This window comes from Pseudorasbora parva, chromosome 12, assembly GCF_024679245.1.
Source record: "Pseudorasbora parva isolate DD20220531a chromosome 12, ASM2467924v1, whole genome shotgun sequence".
In the NCBI taxonomy this organism is placed as follows: Eukaryota; Metazoa; Chordata; class Actinopteri; order Cypriniformes; family Gobionidae; genus Pseudorasbora; species Pseudorasbora parva.
Window position 1 is genome coordinate 13,255,151 of NC_090183.1, and position 14,084 is coordinate 13,269,234.

General features: G+C 38.4%; 1 protein-coding gene across 3 annotated transcripts in view; it reads right to left on the reverse strand.

Moving 5' to 3' along the window:
* Positions 1 to 1,921: 1,921 nt before the first annotated feature.
* Positions 1,922 to 14,084, reverse strand: part of pkp4 (plakophilin 4) — a 61,121-nt gene continuing 48,958 nt past the window's right edge. For all 3 annotated transcript variants that reach the window (XM_067459216.1, XM_067459215.1, XM_067459217.1), the window contains 4 exons: positions 13,558 to 13,675; positions 13,337 to 13,468; positions 12,451 to 12,524; positions 1,922 to 3,015 (listed from right to left, as the gene is read on the reverse strand). In XM_067459216.1, coding sequence (XP_067315317.1) covers positions 2,776 to 3,015; positions 12,451 to 12,524; positions 13,337 to 13,468; positions 13,558 to 13,675 — 564 coding nt within the window. In that variant the 3' untranslated portion in view covers positions 1,922 to 2,775. The remainder of the gene's footprint in view (positions 3,016 to 12,450; positions 12,525 to 13,336; positions 13,469 to 13,557; positions 13,676 to 14,084) is intronic.

The following is a 14,084-nucleotide window of genomic DNA, read 5'->3' on the forward strand; positions in this document are numbered from 1 at the left end:
GCCCTGTCAGGGCTCTCCGAGTATTTGGGGAGCGTTTTGCCCAAATCATGCAGTCAGAACAGCTCTTTACATGCTTCAGTGGCCGCACCAAAGGGCTTCTGGACACGAAGCAAAGATTATCACATTGGAAAGTAGACGCTATCTCTTTGGCCTATGCCTCTTTGGGCTTTCAATGCACCATAAGCGTCAGAGCTCACTCCACGAGAGGCATGGCCTCTTAATGGGCTTTTTCCAGTGGTATTTCAGTCGATGACATTTGTGCGACGGCCTGGTGGTCCACATTTGTGATGTTTTACAACTCGGAAGTCCCTGCACTGCAGGCACAAGTCCTTTCTGTATAGTAAGGTTGGCGTCTAAAGTGCCCAAACCACTAGATACTTCTTCAGTGGGCTCCGACCCTCATCCAGGCCCCGTTAGATTTCTGGCCAAATTTCTACTCTATTATCTCAGGCTTTGTTTTGTGAGAGTTCAGAGCTAGGTCATCAGCTTTAATAGCACGGCAAGATTGAACTGAGTTCCCATGAGTGTCTAGCGACGCAATACGAGGAATAGTTTTCGAAAGGGAATGTCTTGGTTATCACATAACCTCGGTTCCCTGAGAATAACGAGAATGAGTACTACATAGACAGCTGTGCTATTAAGCGTAACAGGTCTTGTCACTTCAGTCGAACCTGATTTAGATGGAAAATATGTTCTAATTTTTATAGCCAGTAGCTCCGCCCATTTTGGCAGGCGAGTCCCCGATTGGTTTCCGCAGATATGCCGCCTCACCATAGGTTTTTTTGCAGTTCCTGCAGCCCAACCAACCAGCACCCAATAGGTATCATAATGTTTGCTGTGCAGCCGCACTGCATTTTAAAAATAAGGCTTCAATATTCTGAGAAAAGGAGTTTTCCCATAAGCATCTAGGACCCAATAATCATTACCATTATACTTAGGGAACAGAGGTTACATGAGTAACCGAATTTAGTCTTATCAATTTACTACTTGCTAAATTTAGTATACATAAATATACATCTAATTCTAATTTTAAAGGCAGAAGTTTAACAATACATAAAAACAATATTATGTTTGAAAACTAAGAAAGCTGTAAAATTTTATTGTTTTTAACATTTTATTTAACATTACATTTTATTTTATATTTATTTTTGTTTATTATCCCAATATTCCCTGACTGTAATTTGTAGTTTGTTCATCTCACGTTAAAATATTTTGTCCTTTTAGATAAAATTTATTTTAAAAAATGACTTTACGTCAACCCTCATAAGTTAAATATCCTCACTGAGCAATGCCTAACTTTATCTCTTAATTTCGTCCTGTTAGCTTCCATACTAATAATTGCCTTCCTATTGTGTTAATAAATCAAGTTATTAACAAAAAACTGCATGAGTGTGACCAAAGCACATTTTTCAAAGCCCACGTTACACTTTTGTAGATACACTTTCCTTTCATTACAGCAAAAGTATATATTCCTTTTTAGTTATGAATAACAACCATGGCCCTTTTTGTTTTCATCATACAGTGAAGCAGAAAATGGCCACTAATAAATCTGTGCCGACAGTAATAACTCAGCGGGGGAAAAAGTACATAAATATACTGATAAGTATCAAACCACTTATCCACCCATAAGATCTATCATATCCTATTTATTGACATAAAATAGTACTGTATTCCTGTCCAGTATATTCGACTCTTTAGCACCACCGTGTGGCTATCAATGGAACACCTTGCTGATGTGCACAACAATGATAAAAACCTGGGGAGTTCTGAATTTAAATTTTATAAGCTGATGATAATGCTGTTGTGATAAATAGTTTCTTCCAAATGTAAGCTATTGGAAAGCTGTAATCTGTCCTCTGTGTATATTGGTGCTGTAGCTCTTTATGGTAGAGAAATAAACAACATAATCCAACATCAAATATTAAAAAAAAACAAATGTCATCTTTATTACATCTAAATATTCTGATAGTAATAACTTTTGCCTCCATAAGGTCTCTGACATATACACACAGTTCTACATAGCGATTTATCATGGCACAGTTTTTTGTGCTTAGTAGCACAGATCACGGTTGTACAATAAACTGACGTAGTTGTGCAAGACTCCATGGAACATACATTAATCTTTACATTAAGTAGGCTACAGCAATGAGATCAGACAAAATGACGTTTTTGTTTCCAATGCACAGAACATTATTAGTGTTTTTTGTTATCTTTTTTCTTTTCTTTTCTTTTTTTTTTTACACTGCTATTATTTCTTTATTAGACTTATCAGCCAATATGTAATTTAGTTACAACTTTTCATTTGGCTCAAAAACTGAGATGATAATACATGCCATAAAAAAAAAAAACATGAAAAATAAAATCATTAAAAGATGGTTCAAGTTCTCAGTAAATCAGACCTTAAACACGTCTTGCTGTTGAAAAACAGCAGATACTGAAAAGTAAATCTTTGGCTCACACTCAATCCCGGGTCAAATTCAAGTTAATTTAATGGAGCATATAATCTGTCATCTATTTCCACACACACTTTCCCACTCATACCTGCACACATACATACACCCACACAAATAAAAATGAATGTCGCTGCACCGGACACATAATACACAAATTAAATTTGTCGAATGAAAATGAACCAGTCACTTCAAATGCAACAGCTTGTCCATACAACAGTCTTGGAATCCACTGATTCAGATATGTCTTTAGGAGTGACACGTCCTTGTAATATTCTATCTATGGCTACACGTTACATGAACAATTACGCACGAACGAACACGCCTACACCCATGAGTCAGGTGAGGCCGGGTAGGGCTGAGTTCTGTATGAAGGCCTGCGTGTGGTGGAGTAGAAGTCCACGTAGTTGGTATTGGGTTTGAGCACCTGCCTCTCGCTCACCACGGGATAACGAACCGGCTCGTCCAGGTAGGCGTCCTCATAGCCCATTGGAGACGACAGGTACATTCCAAAAGTGTCATAGGTGCTTTGATTTGCGTCCTCTGGGTAGTAGAGCCGGCCGTGCTGAAAGGACACAAAAAGTGCATGTTGAGTTAATCGTTTACATACAGGGCTTGACATTAACACCCAGCAACCCACCAACCACTTTGGCGGATAAAATTTTACATATAATATATATATTTTTCAATTGTATTCTTCTGATTTTTTTAAATTTTCCGCAGAATATTAGATACCAGACGCTCTCACATCTCTCTGACAGCGAGTTGACACACAAACCCACCTCCCCTCACTCACTGCCGCCTCTCAGTACTAAATTGAGTAATTTTTCACTGCTTATTGCTCTTAAAATACACAAATAATGTCAAATAAAATGCCGGTCTTGGCAAATATTAAAGAAAAGACATTTGGTTATGTTTTAAGTGAATGTAAACAGTTGAGAAAGAAAACGCATGTGTAACAGTATAATGGATCTATTTGTCAGGTGTTAAAGTAACAGCAATCTAATATAACCTGCTGCCAAATAAAAATATCTATATGGCAGTTTTCCCCCATTGTATCAATGTCAAAATTGTGGCCAGTGAACAAAAAAGTTAAAGGATTAGTCCTTCCGGGTTCTACGTCAGAACGATGGCTCACTATCGGCCACTGATTGGCCAGCTCCCGCATCAGCATCATATGTGTGCATCACTGTGCTCATGTGAAGAGCGTCATTTCCATAAAGGTATGTTTGTGCTATACATTATGTACAAAAAAAATTTACTAAGCAAAAGTTTAAATCCCTAAATTAAAATAATATTAAAGAAAAAAAACTAAAACTTGGTGTTAGCAGGTTAGAGGAATGTTCTGCAGGAACACACACACACACACACACACACACACACACACACACACACACACACACACACACACACACACACACACACACACACACACACACACAGACACACAGGTTTGTTTCACTATATTAGTGAGGACATTACATAGACTTCCATTGATTTTATATCAGGTTAATGCTACTTTCTATCCCCTAACCCAACCCCTATCCCTAAACCTACCCATCACAGAAACATGTGAAAAACAACAGATTAAAATAAAAACATGTTTTGGCCGATTTATAAGCCTTTTTAACTAGTGAGGACCAGTCCAATGTCCTCACTAGTGAGTGATTTTCATATTTTACTATATAAGTGAGGACATTTGTGTCCTCACAAGTAAACAAGGAACACAGTAGGCTCACATCTGTTAGACTACCTGTCATTTCTTTATCCTGTAAAAAACGTCTTACAAATTTATATTCTATTACACACAGTTCTCCGTTTACAGTTACACCTCTCATTAAATACTTGAAGTACATGTTGACTTTTAAAATTAAATTTAGTGTCCAACAGCAGATATTTCAGCTAAATGAATGTTTTTGCACTGAATATCAATTGTGTCCCTATCGACTGCGTTCTGTCTGTTCACTACAAGAAGGAGGATGTTGAACAAAAAGAGGTACTTTGCATGTCTTGTGGCCACAAAACAAGAAAACACCACCAATTTGTCTGATCACTTAAAACGGCACCACAAAGATCTTTACGACGAAGACAAAGCAGGGCTCAACATTAACGCTTGTCCGGGACAAGTGGATTTTTTGAACAGACAAGTGAAAGAGAATTTAACTTGCCTGACGGACAAGAGCCTGATTAAAACAAAAAATAACTAGTGAATCACCAAAATGCAAGAATTTTTGTGCATTAATTTAGTATAAGTGGCGATCGATAGTGGATAATAATATATAATGAACTGATGATAATAAGTTCGCGCTGTTGACGCTCGTGCAGAGGAGAAATTACAACACTAGAGCGTTTCCTAAATACCATCACGACTGAAAATGACACTGATTTCATATGACAGTTCCATGAACTACTAATTAACATTCACTTAAAGTCACTTACATTTTAGATGCAATATTTAGTGTTTTTGTTCTATTTTAGCAGTGAAAATTGTTCACAACAGACCCGTAACGCGCCTCACTCACAGCAACAAGCGTGAACGATTCAGCGTTTGAATGAATCGTTTGAATTAACGACTCAGTGACTCACTCATTAAGACGGTCACCTGCTGCCACCTACTGGAGGTTTAGTTTCATGTTTACACATCATTTCCAACATTTCTTTTTGTCACTTGTAATGAAGCTTGCTTATTACTGAAATTATTAATATCATGGAATGGTAATTATTGATTTAGCCTGGATTGATGGCTCTCAAAATCGCAATATATATCGTTGGGGAAATAAATATTGCAATGTAATTTTTTTCCAATATCGTGGTGCCCTAATTCATACTGATAAAGTTATTACATGTTATTCTGACATGATGTCAGTACAAGCACTCCGAAAAAATTGTGCCACAGAATAAACATGTCTTAATTCTGTCATATGTTACATCTGCCCTCCTTTTACAGCATTAGCATTTTCATCGAACTTGTGGATGTCCTGGGAACTAAATTGCTTTTTTAACTTGAGAACTACATACAGTCACAAAGAATTGTTCTTTACACAGAATCTGAATCAGAGTCACAGACCATTATAATGTCAGCATCACTTGGCCAATGAGTGTAGTTTGGCCTCCTCCTAATGCATCATATAAACGCTGTCGTATGACTTGCACACATCAATCTATTAATCTATCAATCTACTTTCCTTCATTCGTTGGCTAATATCCAAGGTAAATTTGGTAAAAGGCACCTCTTCAAATGCAGTTATATGGGTGGTGTTGAATTTCATTTTTAGCTCCTTCCATTCTTTCGCATGTTGACAACAGGTTAAGTAAAAATATAAGGGTTATGTGATATACTGCATATATTTAGCAAAATGCCTGTTTCTATAGTTATTTTTCTAGTAATGAGTTTATGAGCATTGCATATCTTTTCTGAGGTAAATTTGATGATACATGACATTATTGTTTTTAAGCTGTTTATACAAGCTCCTTCCAAGGTCGAAATGGTAAAGGAGTGATGATCTGTTCACATATTTACTATTTTCTACATGGTGAATGGCACAATTCAGACAGTGTAAATATGCTTTGAGTTGAACAAAACAAAGTCTGGTTTCACGTTTGTTTCACGCACACCACCCCAGCACACGCACAGTCTAGACCCGAGCCGTTGACTTGAGACACGAGATTTTAGCACGGATCATATGCGCGAGTCGGCGTAGACAACAAAACATAACGGATCCATTAAAATTCTGCACAGAGTGATGTATTTCAAAGCAATACGGAGGAGATTATGATAATAACCGGTTAGAGATGAGGAGAAAACTGTCTTTACCAAACAGAAAGGCTCTAGTCAAACTGTGACATTAACGGAACGCTATTGGCTGTTTCAAAAAAGGGGAGGAGCTGCTAACAGCTGAAGCCGTTTTAGGGGAAATTACGTCAACACATCGAATAATGCTGTGCGTTTCTGGGCACTTCAGTGGGCCTTTAACGTGAAAAACTATTAATGTGGCTGAACGCACTAAGACAGTGATATTAAAAGACCAAACTCCGTAAACATAACAATAAACCTGAATTGTCACACTGTTTGCAGATTAAATGCACCTTTGCAAACTAAAGGCAAAGGCCTGCATTTGTTGAAATTCATCGCTGAAGGTTTGATCATGGCATATTTAGTCACACAGATAGTACAAGTGGCTTGTGAAGAAACAGAGACTGGCGTGGGAGAGCATGCATGAGTTGCCAGATTGCAAAGATTAAGTAAAACACCAGGAGGAAAGTATATCCTTTTAAGGGAAAAGCTCTATTTGGGGAATTTAAGCTCTTTGCATCTGGACACCACAAGCATGACTGCTAGTGGAGGCTCGTTACCAATGCAAGATAACGCAAATCCCAAAGAAAAAACATGTTTTAAGGATAAATAACGAGCAGGCCAATATCGTGACGATTATTTGAAATCAATCGAGAGAAGCAGATATCGTTATCGCTATTAATGCGTGCAGCCCTACACAGAAAATATTAACAGAAAACAGCAAAGATTAAAAGATATTGAGAATAAGAATCCATATCAATTAAAAACGAAAATTGGTTGCGTCCACAAAGCTGACATATTTATCTGTTGTAGTTTATCCAAGCTCTATGCAGAAAATAAACACTGCCTTCCTGCACTTTTACAGTACTTGGATGTTCATTGATACATCTCTGTCGTTTTCTATCTCTCTCATCCTGGCACAACCGCCAGCATAGTTGCTCAATAGAGACGAGGGCTTTGAAAAGACAGGATATTTTCTGTTTTGACATGCATTTCTGTTGTGAAAAATGTTTGCAGAAATATCAGCATTAAGGCCTATTCATAACATAGAAGTTCTGTACACAATTTTGGTCCAATTGTCACATACAATAAGTTTGTTCAGAAGAGCTGAATGAAAATTCTTGTTCTCTCTCTGACAATAGGAGGCACTTATAGAAAAGCTTACCAGAAAATTACCCAGGTTACGGAAACTTTCCGTTTATGACACCAGCTTGTCACGGAGAAGGAGGTAAGCCAAAGTCATATTTTTATGTAACAGCAACAAATGTCCGTTACACTGAATTTTAGCATCGGATATTTAACCTGATGTGAACAGGTCTTTAAACCTTAATAAATATCTTGAGGTGTCGTGATTTTAACCTCAAAGCTATTAGCAGCGTGTAAAACATCAAATAAATAAATAATTAATTAACTTTTTAATGCTTTAAATGAATCAAAGATGTGTTGAGAAAATTAGTTTAATTTATTGAAACAGTGCACACTATAGCTTACAAGCCTGTGAAAATAAAATAAATTGCAGTATTGTAATTAACAAAAAACAAAAAAGTTTTTTTTACCTCTGTTTTATCCTCAAAGTATTATAGTGACTGTAATGTGTTAATATGTGCCAGGAGTTATCGGTGTCCATACATTTTGATTGTAATATGTGCGTCATTTGCTCCCATTTATAAAAAACTCCTCTGTGGTCGTCATGAAGACTCGCGACAAAACAACATCCTACAGGGCTTTAAGTTCAAATGTGTGCAGATGTGGAGAAATATGTTTGAGTCAAATTTTTATACAGAGAACTATTATTTATTCAATCTATATCCAAAATCCGCGGAGGTATCATTATAGACTGTGATGTGCTGTGTTTTCAATTCATACTGGCAGACGGAGGGCGCCAATGACCTGTGCTAGTGCACATTCAGTCCATATATGGAACTAATGAAGAAGAAGTGACAAACCATGTGAACTCCCTCACATAAACAAACAGCTTCCAGAGATCACTAAGGGTAGGGATGGGTACCGAAAACCGGTATTAAACGGGCCCCGGGGGTGAATTTTGAAAGACCGTTGTATCGATAAGCTCGGACGTTATCGGTTCTGCTGTCGGTACTTTTGAAAATACACGTGACGTGAGAGAGCGAGAGAGAGAGAGCGAGAGAGGCGCAAACGACAGCCGAGGACAGAACTAAACAATCAAACAGCCTGGTGGTTACACTTTAGATCTGTGATAGTCTGATTTTATTTTAGATTTTGGCTTCCAAAGATTATAATAATAATTTATGTCTAGCGCAACTTGATTCCCTTTGCAGCAGTAGCCTACCCTGCCATTTCTCCATAAAACTCAAACGTAATGACAGAATCAGCACGATCAGTGATTGTTGTGAAATACAGTCTAGCTACTGTTGGTAAATTGTGGGACGCGTTTAATAATAAAAAAGAGCGATTAAAAGCACAAAACTGTGCGCAAGAGATTGTTCCCAAGTCGACGCGCGCGCTCTGAAACAGCCGCAACGACACGAGCAAATTACACTTTCGGTTTCACACTCGCGTCTAAACGATCAAATGTACACAAACATCTATGTCAAAATGACCGGCTTGGAGAGTCTCTTTAACACAACACAGTTTGTGTCTAAAATGGACGTAGTTAATATGGACATAGTCGGGAGAAAGTGCATCTGCCTATTATCAGTCGCCTATAGATCTGCACATCTGTCTTAAAGAGGCAGCGGTGTAAATAAACATGCTGACGAATAACTGCGAATTAAACAACCAAATGCAAAGAGAAAATCACTCACAGCTCTTGAATGAATAACTTCAGCTTTAATATGCATTATTTTAGCTATTTATGATAAACTATTAGGGGTGTAACGGTTCACAAAATTCACGGTTCGGTTCGATACGATACACTGGTGTCACGGTTCGGTTCGGTACGGTTCGGTATGTTTTAGATACAGCAAAAAGAAAAAATTGGCAGAAATTACCTTTTTTTATTATTATTTTATTAAAACTAACAAAGTATGATTTTTTTGTTGTTGTATGATTTTACCCATCTTCTATGTAGTTACAGGAATAAGACATTAGCTCTTTACATTAGCGTGTGTGGTGCGTGTTGTGTTGCGTGTGCGTTGCAGGAGCCCCACACCCTGTAGTGCTTTATACTGCGTTTGCAGTCCGCAACTGATCCGCTGTTGCATATCACAAACACAGCATTTATTCATTATTTTTTATTTAAAATCCAAAAGTTTTTACTGAACATGCCTCGTCAGAATTCCAATTTTCTTTGTTTACTCTTTAATAGAAGTCAGGTTACGGAGCCTACTACATTTAAACAACATTTTATTAAATTCATTTATTCATATTCATATACTTTAGATTTAGCTCACACAAGTGGCAAAACATTTTAAACATAATTTATAGCCTTAAATCACAAACATTTTAAATTAGAAACTTACAATAGTCTATTCAAAAACAGCCGACTCTAGTCTTTACTTTCGTTTTTACACCCTTTTAAAAGAAATCCTGCAGGTCAAAAAGAACTTTGCTTTTCACCTCTAAGAAAGAACGAGTGCTCTCCATTATGGCACATTTTTTTTAACCTAAATGCCAGGTAAGGTGTCGTTTTGTTAATTTACTTGAGAAAAAAAAAGCCATGTGTTGACTTTGAAACAAGAGTATATTTTAAATGAGATGCATCTGTGGTGAAATTACTAGATTTTCGCGTCAGTACATGTTTATTTTAATGCGAACAATGTTCTACCACTTTAATGCAGCAACGCAGCGCAGCAAAAAATAGACTCGGTACGAAAACGATCCGTGCACTGCTGCAGACGCACCGCTCCTGGAACGGACTGACGGACCGCATCCGCGTGCAGTTTGAAAGCTGTCATCCGTTAACATGGGGACGGAAAAAAATACGCATCGCACACGCACTGCAGACGGAGTAACGTTATGTGTGAAACGGGCGTTAGGTCTCATATCCGCGGCTATAAATGGACCACTCGCCGCGGTGATGTGTTTTGCCATTTGAATAAGTTGGAAATGTCTGTCTAAATGCTGCGGGGATAGTTTGTGGGATAGTTTGTGGCTTTTTCTCCTTTTTATCGTCTTGTCGGCGTAAAGACAACAAGATCGTCTTGTTGTCGGCTTTGATTGACATGACATGAATTATTCCCGCTGCTGTATCATCAGCAAATGCGACATACCGTTGTTTTTTAATCCATCAATCTTGCCAACACCATCATAGCTTACCAAGAATCCAAAGTTCACCCAAACACCAGACCTGTTGGTTATTGGAGGATCTTCTATTTCTGGTCTGTTAAACGCAATAGCCATTTTGCCACGAGCATTCAGCGCGTAGCCTACTGAGTAAGCGAGCACCCGACTGAGCAGCCTAAAACATATTTGGTGTTTTTTTTTTCTTTCACTTCGGCAGTGTCAGGGGCATTGGCTGTTATGTCGTTTTGGTTATTGGGCTACCTTGTTGAACGCATATTATTATATTTCACACACTTTTTTATTTTCCAAATCTAATTAATTAGTCCAAGAACCGTTCGGTACATAATGCGTACCGCGTACCGAACCGAAAGCCTCGTACCGAACGGTTCAATACGAATACGCGTATCGTTACACCCCTAATATATATATATATATATATATATATATATATATATATATAATCTCAAAAAGTACCGATAAGAATACCGTTAAAGTACCGGACCGATAAGCAGTATCGGTAAGAGTAGTAATACCGTTAAAACCTTAACGATACCCATCCCTAACTAAGGGTGTACTCACACTAGCCAGTTTGAACCGTGCCCGAGTGCGTTTGACTTCCAAAGCGCAGTTCGTTTGACTAGTGTGAGTGCTCCGAACCGTGCCCGGGCTCGGCTCGATTAGCCGGCCCTGGCCCGCTTGGAAGAGGTGGGCCAGAGCACGGATCAGTTGGACTCGGGCGCGGTTCACATGCAGTGTGAGCGCTAAGAGTCCGTAATCAAAGCAGCAAAGTCCTTGCTGCACTTCAGCTGGTACCTTGCAAACCTCATAATACGAGCAGCACGATTACGTGAACATTTTCGCGCCACTAAGGCGACACATCTGTTTAACAACAGGCTGTGAGAGGGCTGTGGACCACCGTGGACCAAACGACACAAAATTATCCACAAAGAAAACTCCATTGGACTATATTGTGTTCAGAGAGCGCCGCTCTTCCTGCTTATCCCGAAACCGTCGCACCATAATGACGTAAGCGTGCTCCGACACGAATGCTGAAACCCGAAACCGTCGCACCATAATGATGTAAGCGTGCTCCGGCACGAATGCTGAAACCCTTCTATGTGAGTGCAGGCCAGCGGGGGAGTGGGGAGGGGGGACAATCGTACTCGGGCCCGGTTCATGGCAACCGTGCCTAGTGTGAGTACACCCTAACATGCAGATAGGCACATTTGAAGACAATAAACACACTCACGACAATATATGGTTTGTCTGTGTTCTTTATGCCATGTTGGGTGTTTTCTTAATAGATTAGGCCTATAATGCAATGCTATTCCACATAGCGTTTAGCATTGTGTATTTTATGTCAGATTTTTTGACCCAAAGTCAAATGAGATCACAGAAGGTTATGTAAAACACTCGACTTATGAAGTATAAAGTGATATGAAATAAGTTTGGAATAAAACATGATTTTAACCTATGGGGTAAACACTGCTGATTTGAATGTGATTTATGTATCGAACTATCGATACTCGCGAGTAAAAAAATAGATACTTTTTTTGAGGGAAAAATATCGATTTATATCGCAGAATCGATAAAATCGCTCAGCCTTACACAGTAATACAGTAACACATGTACTGCTCATGGTTAGGTCATGTTAGTTAATACATTAACTAATGTTAGCTAATAACCATTATTCCAAAGTGTTACCCTCAAATCTTGTTATTTAAATATTTAAAAACTATTTATATATGCCACCAGTTCCATACAATAGACCTGCATAAAATGAGACATTAAACTCAAATGCTTGTTTTATTTGTCGTCACAGTGAAGGATGGTCAAGGAAACAAGACAATGGTTTATGTAAACTTCATCTGCTGGTATTAGATGTATTAAATCTACGTCAATGGCTATCATTGGCAGTGGACATATAGCATCTACGTTCAGCTGACTTCAGATTCAGTTATTTCTTCCATTTTGTTCTGTGAGGGGAGAAAGAGATAAACTCACCTGTGATCTGCGGGAGTCCTCCGCTGAAGGAGAGGGATAGGAACTGATGAAATAGGCTGACTGCTTTCCAGACCCTAAACGCATATAAAAAAAATATATATTAACTATACAATACAGGTATAATCATGACCATCCATGTTATCTAATAATTTGATGTTTAAATGTGTTATATTTATAAAAGTACAGTCTGTGGTGAAGGTATATTTCTGTGAACCACAGTTAGGGCAGAGAGCAGGGCTAAGGGTTAGGTGAGCGGACGCGGTTCAACAGCCCAACAGACTTCACTCACACTAAAACCACATTCTGAATCACAGACACATAATCAGACCCTTCAGGTTGAAGTACCACCAATCAATAAAGAGTAACTACGGAGGTCAAGTGCTCTTAAATGAATGACCATTACGGCTTCCGACCAGACAGGGAAATAAAACTGATTGCTCTATTAGTTGAAGAGAGCATGGGTGAAATATATTAGTGCATCGGTTCAGCTTTTAATTCACAGACAGATTATTCTGTTGTTTTGCAAGTGCTGTGCCACAGATCATTAACAGCTATGCTGCATATTTCTGCATGAAACAAAATATTTAGAATATAATATTCACTTAATTTCATTGGAATTTGGGATTTGATTGGATTTAGACAAGGATCGTGAGGGGAGAAATTCAAGATTATTGGTTGATAATATTGTTTTTCCCTGAATACACACTCTTGGGCACACCAGTAGAAGTCATTTCTGAGGCAGAAAATTCTAAAACATTTTTATGGAACATTATGAAAGCCTTTATGCTTTAAAACAATATGAAGTGTACACTGTAGGAATGTGGGTATTTCTTAAAACGGGCCTTTTGCCTGTTAAGAAGTAGAAGAGAACATTAGGAAAGCTCACCTGTATATTGACTAGTGTTTCTGTTGGCGTCTCCATAATAATTATGAAGTTGCATAGACGACTGTGTCCTCCGCTGATTTAAACGATGACCTCTTATACCTAACATGGCAGGGGAAGAGGTGGCACTGCCTCCTAAATATGAAAAAAAAAATAAGTAAGTGGAGAGTCATTTCTTTGTAGCTTCTACAGATTTACAGTTCGCTGCAGTTATGATGACCCACCTGATTGGATAACAGGTGACATCTGTACGTTGCTGGTTGGAAGAGTAGGTTGGGAACGGTAGCGGTCTCGTTCCAGTGTTGACACTGGGGTAATGAAGTGATTCTGGTTCCATCCATCCTGATAAATCATAGAACACACAGGTCCCATTTACAACTACTATCATCATCTATCTCAGGTGATCCAATCAGCAGACACAGAGTTTTTATTTTTTATTGAATTCAATTTTTTTGATCGTATTGTCTTTCTCTTCTACGTTCCAAAATGTTATTGTAGTGAAATGGCTGATTTACAGGTACTATGATGCCTCTCGCAATTAATCGCTGCTTTCCGCAAGGGTATGCATTATAAATTATAGAAAGTATTTTCAACTTGCACTGCCTCCAAATGTGGTTTGAGTCATCACATTAGAGCTTTTAAGCCACTGTTGCATGGCTTGCCCTACTGTCAGATGTGCGTGTTGTTTAAAGCATTTGAAACGTGTTTTCCTCAGCGTGCAACTTGTATACCTGTGCCTTTAAAAGTTACC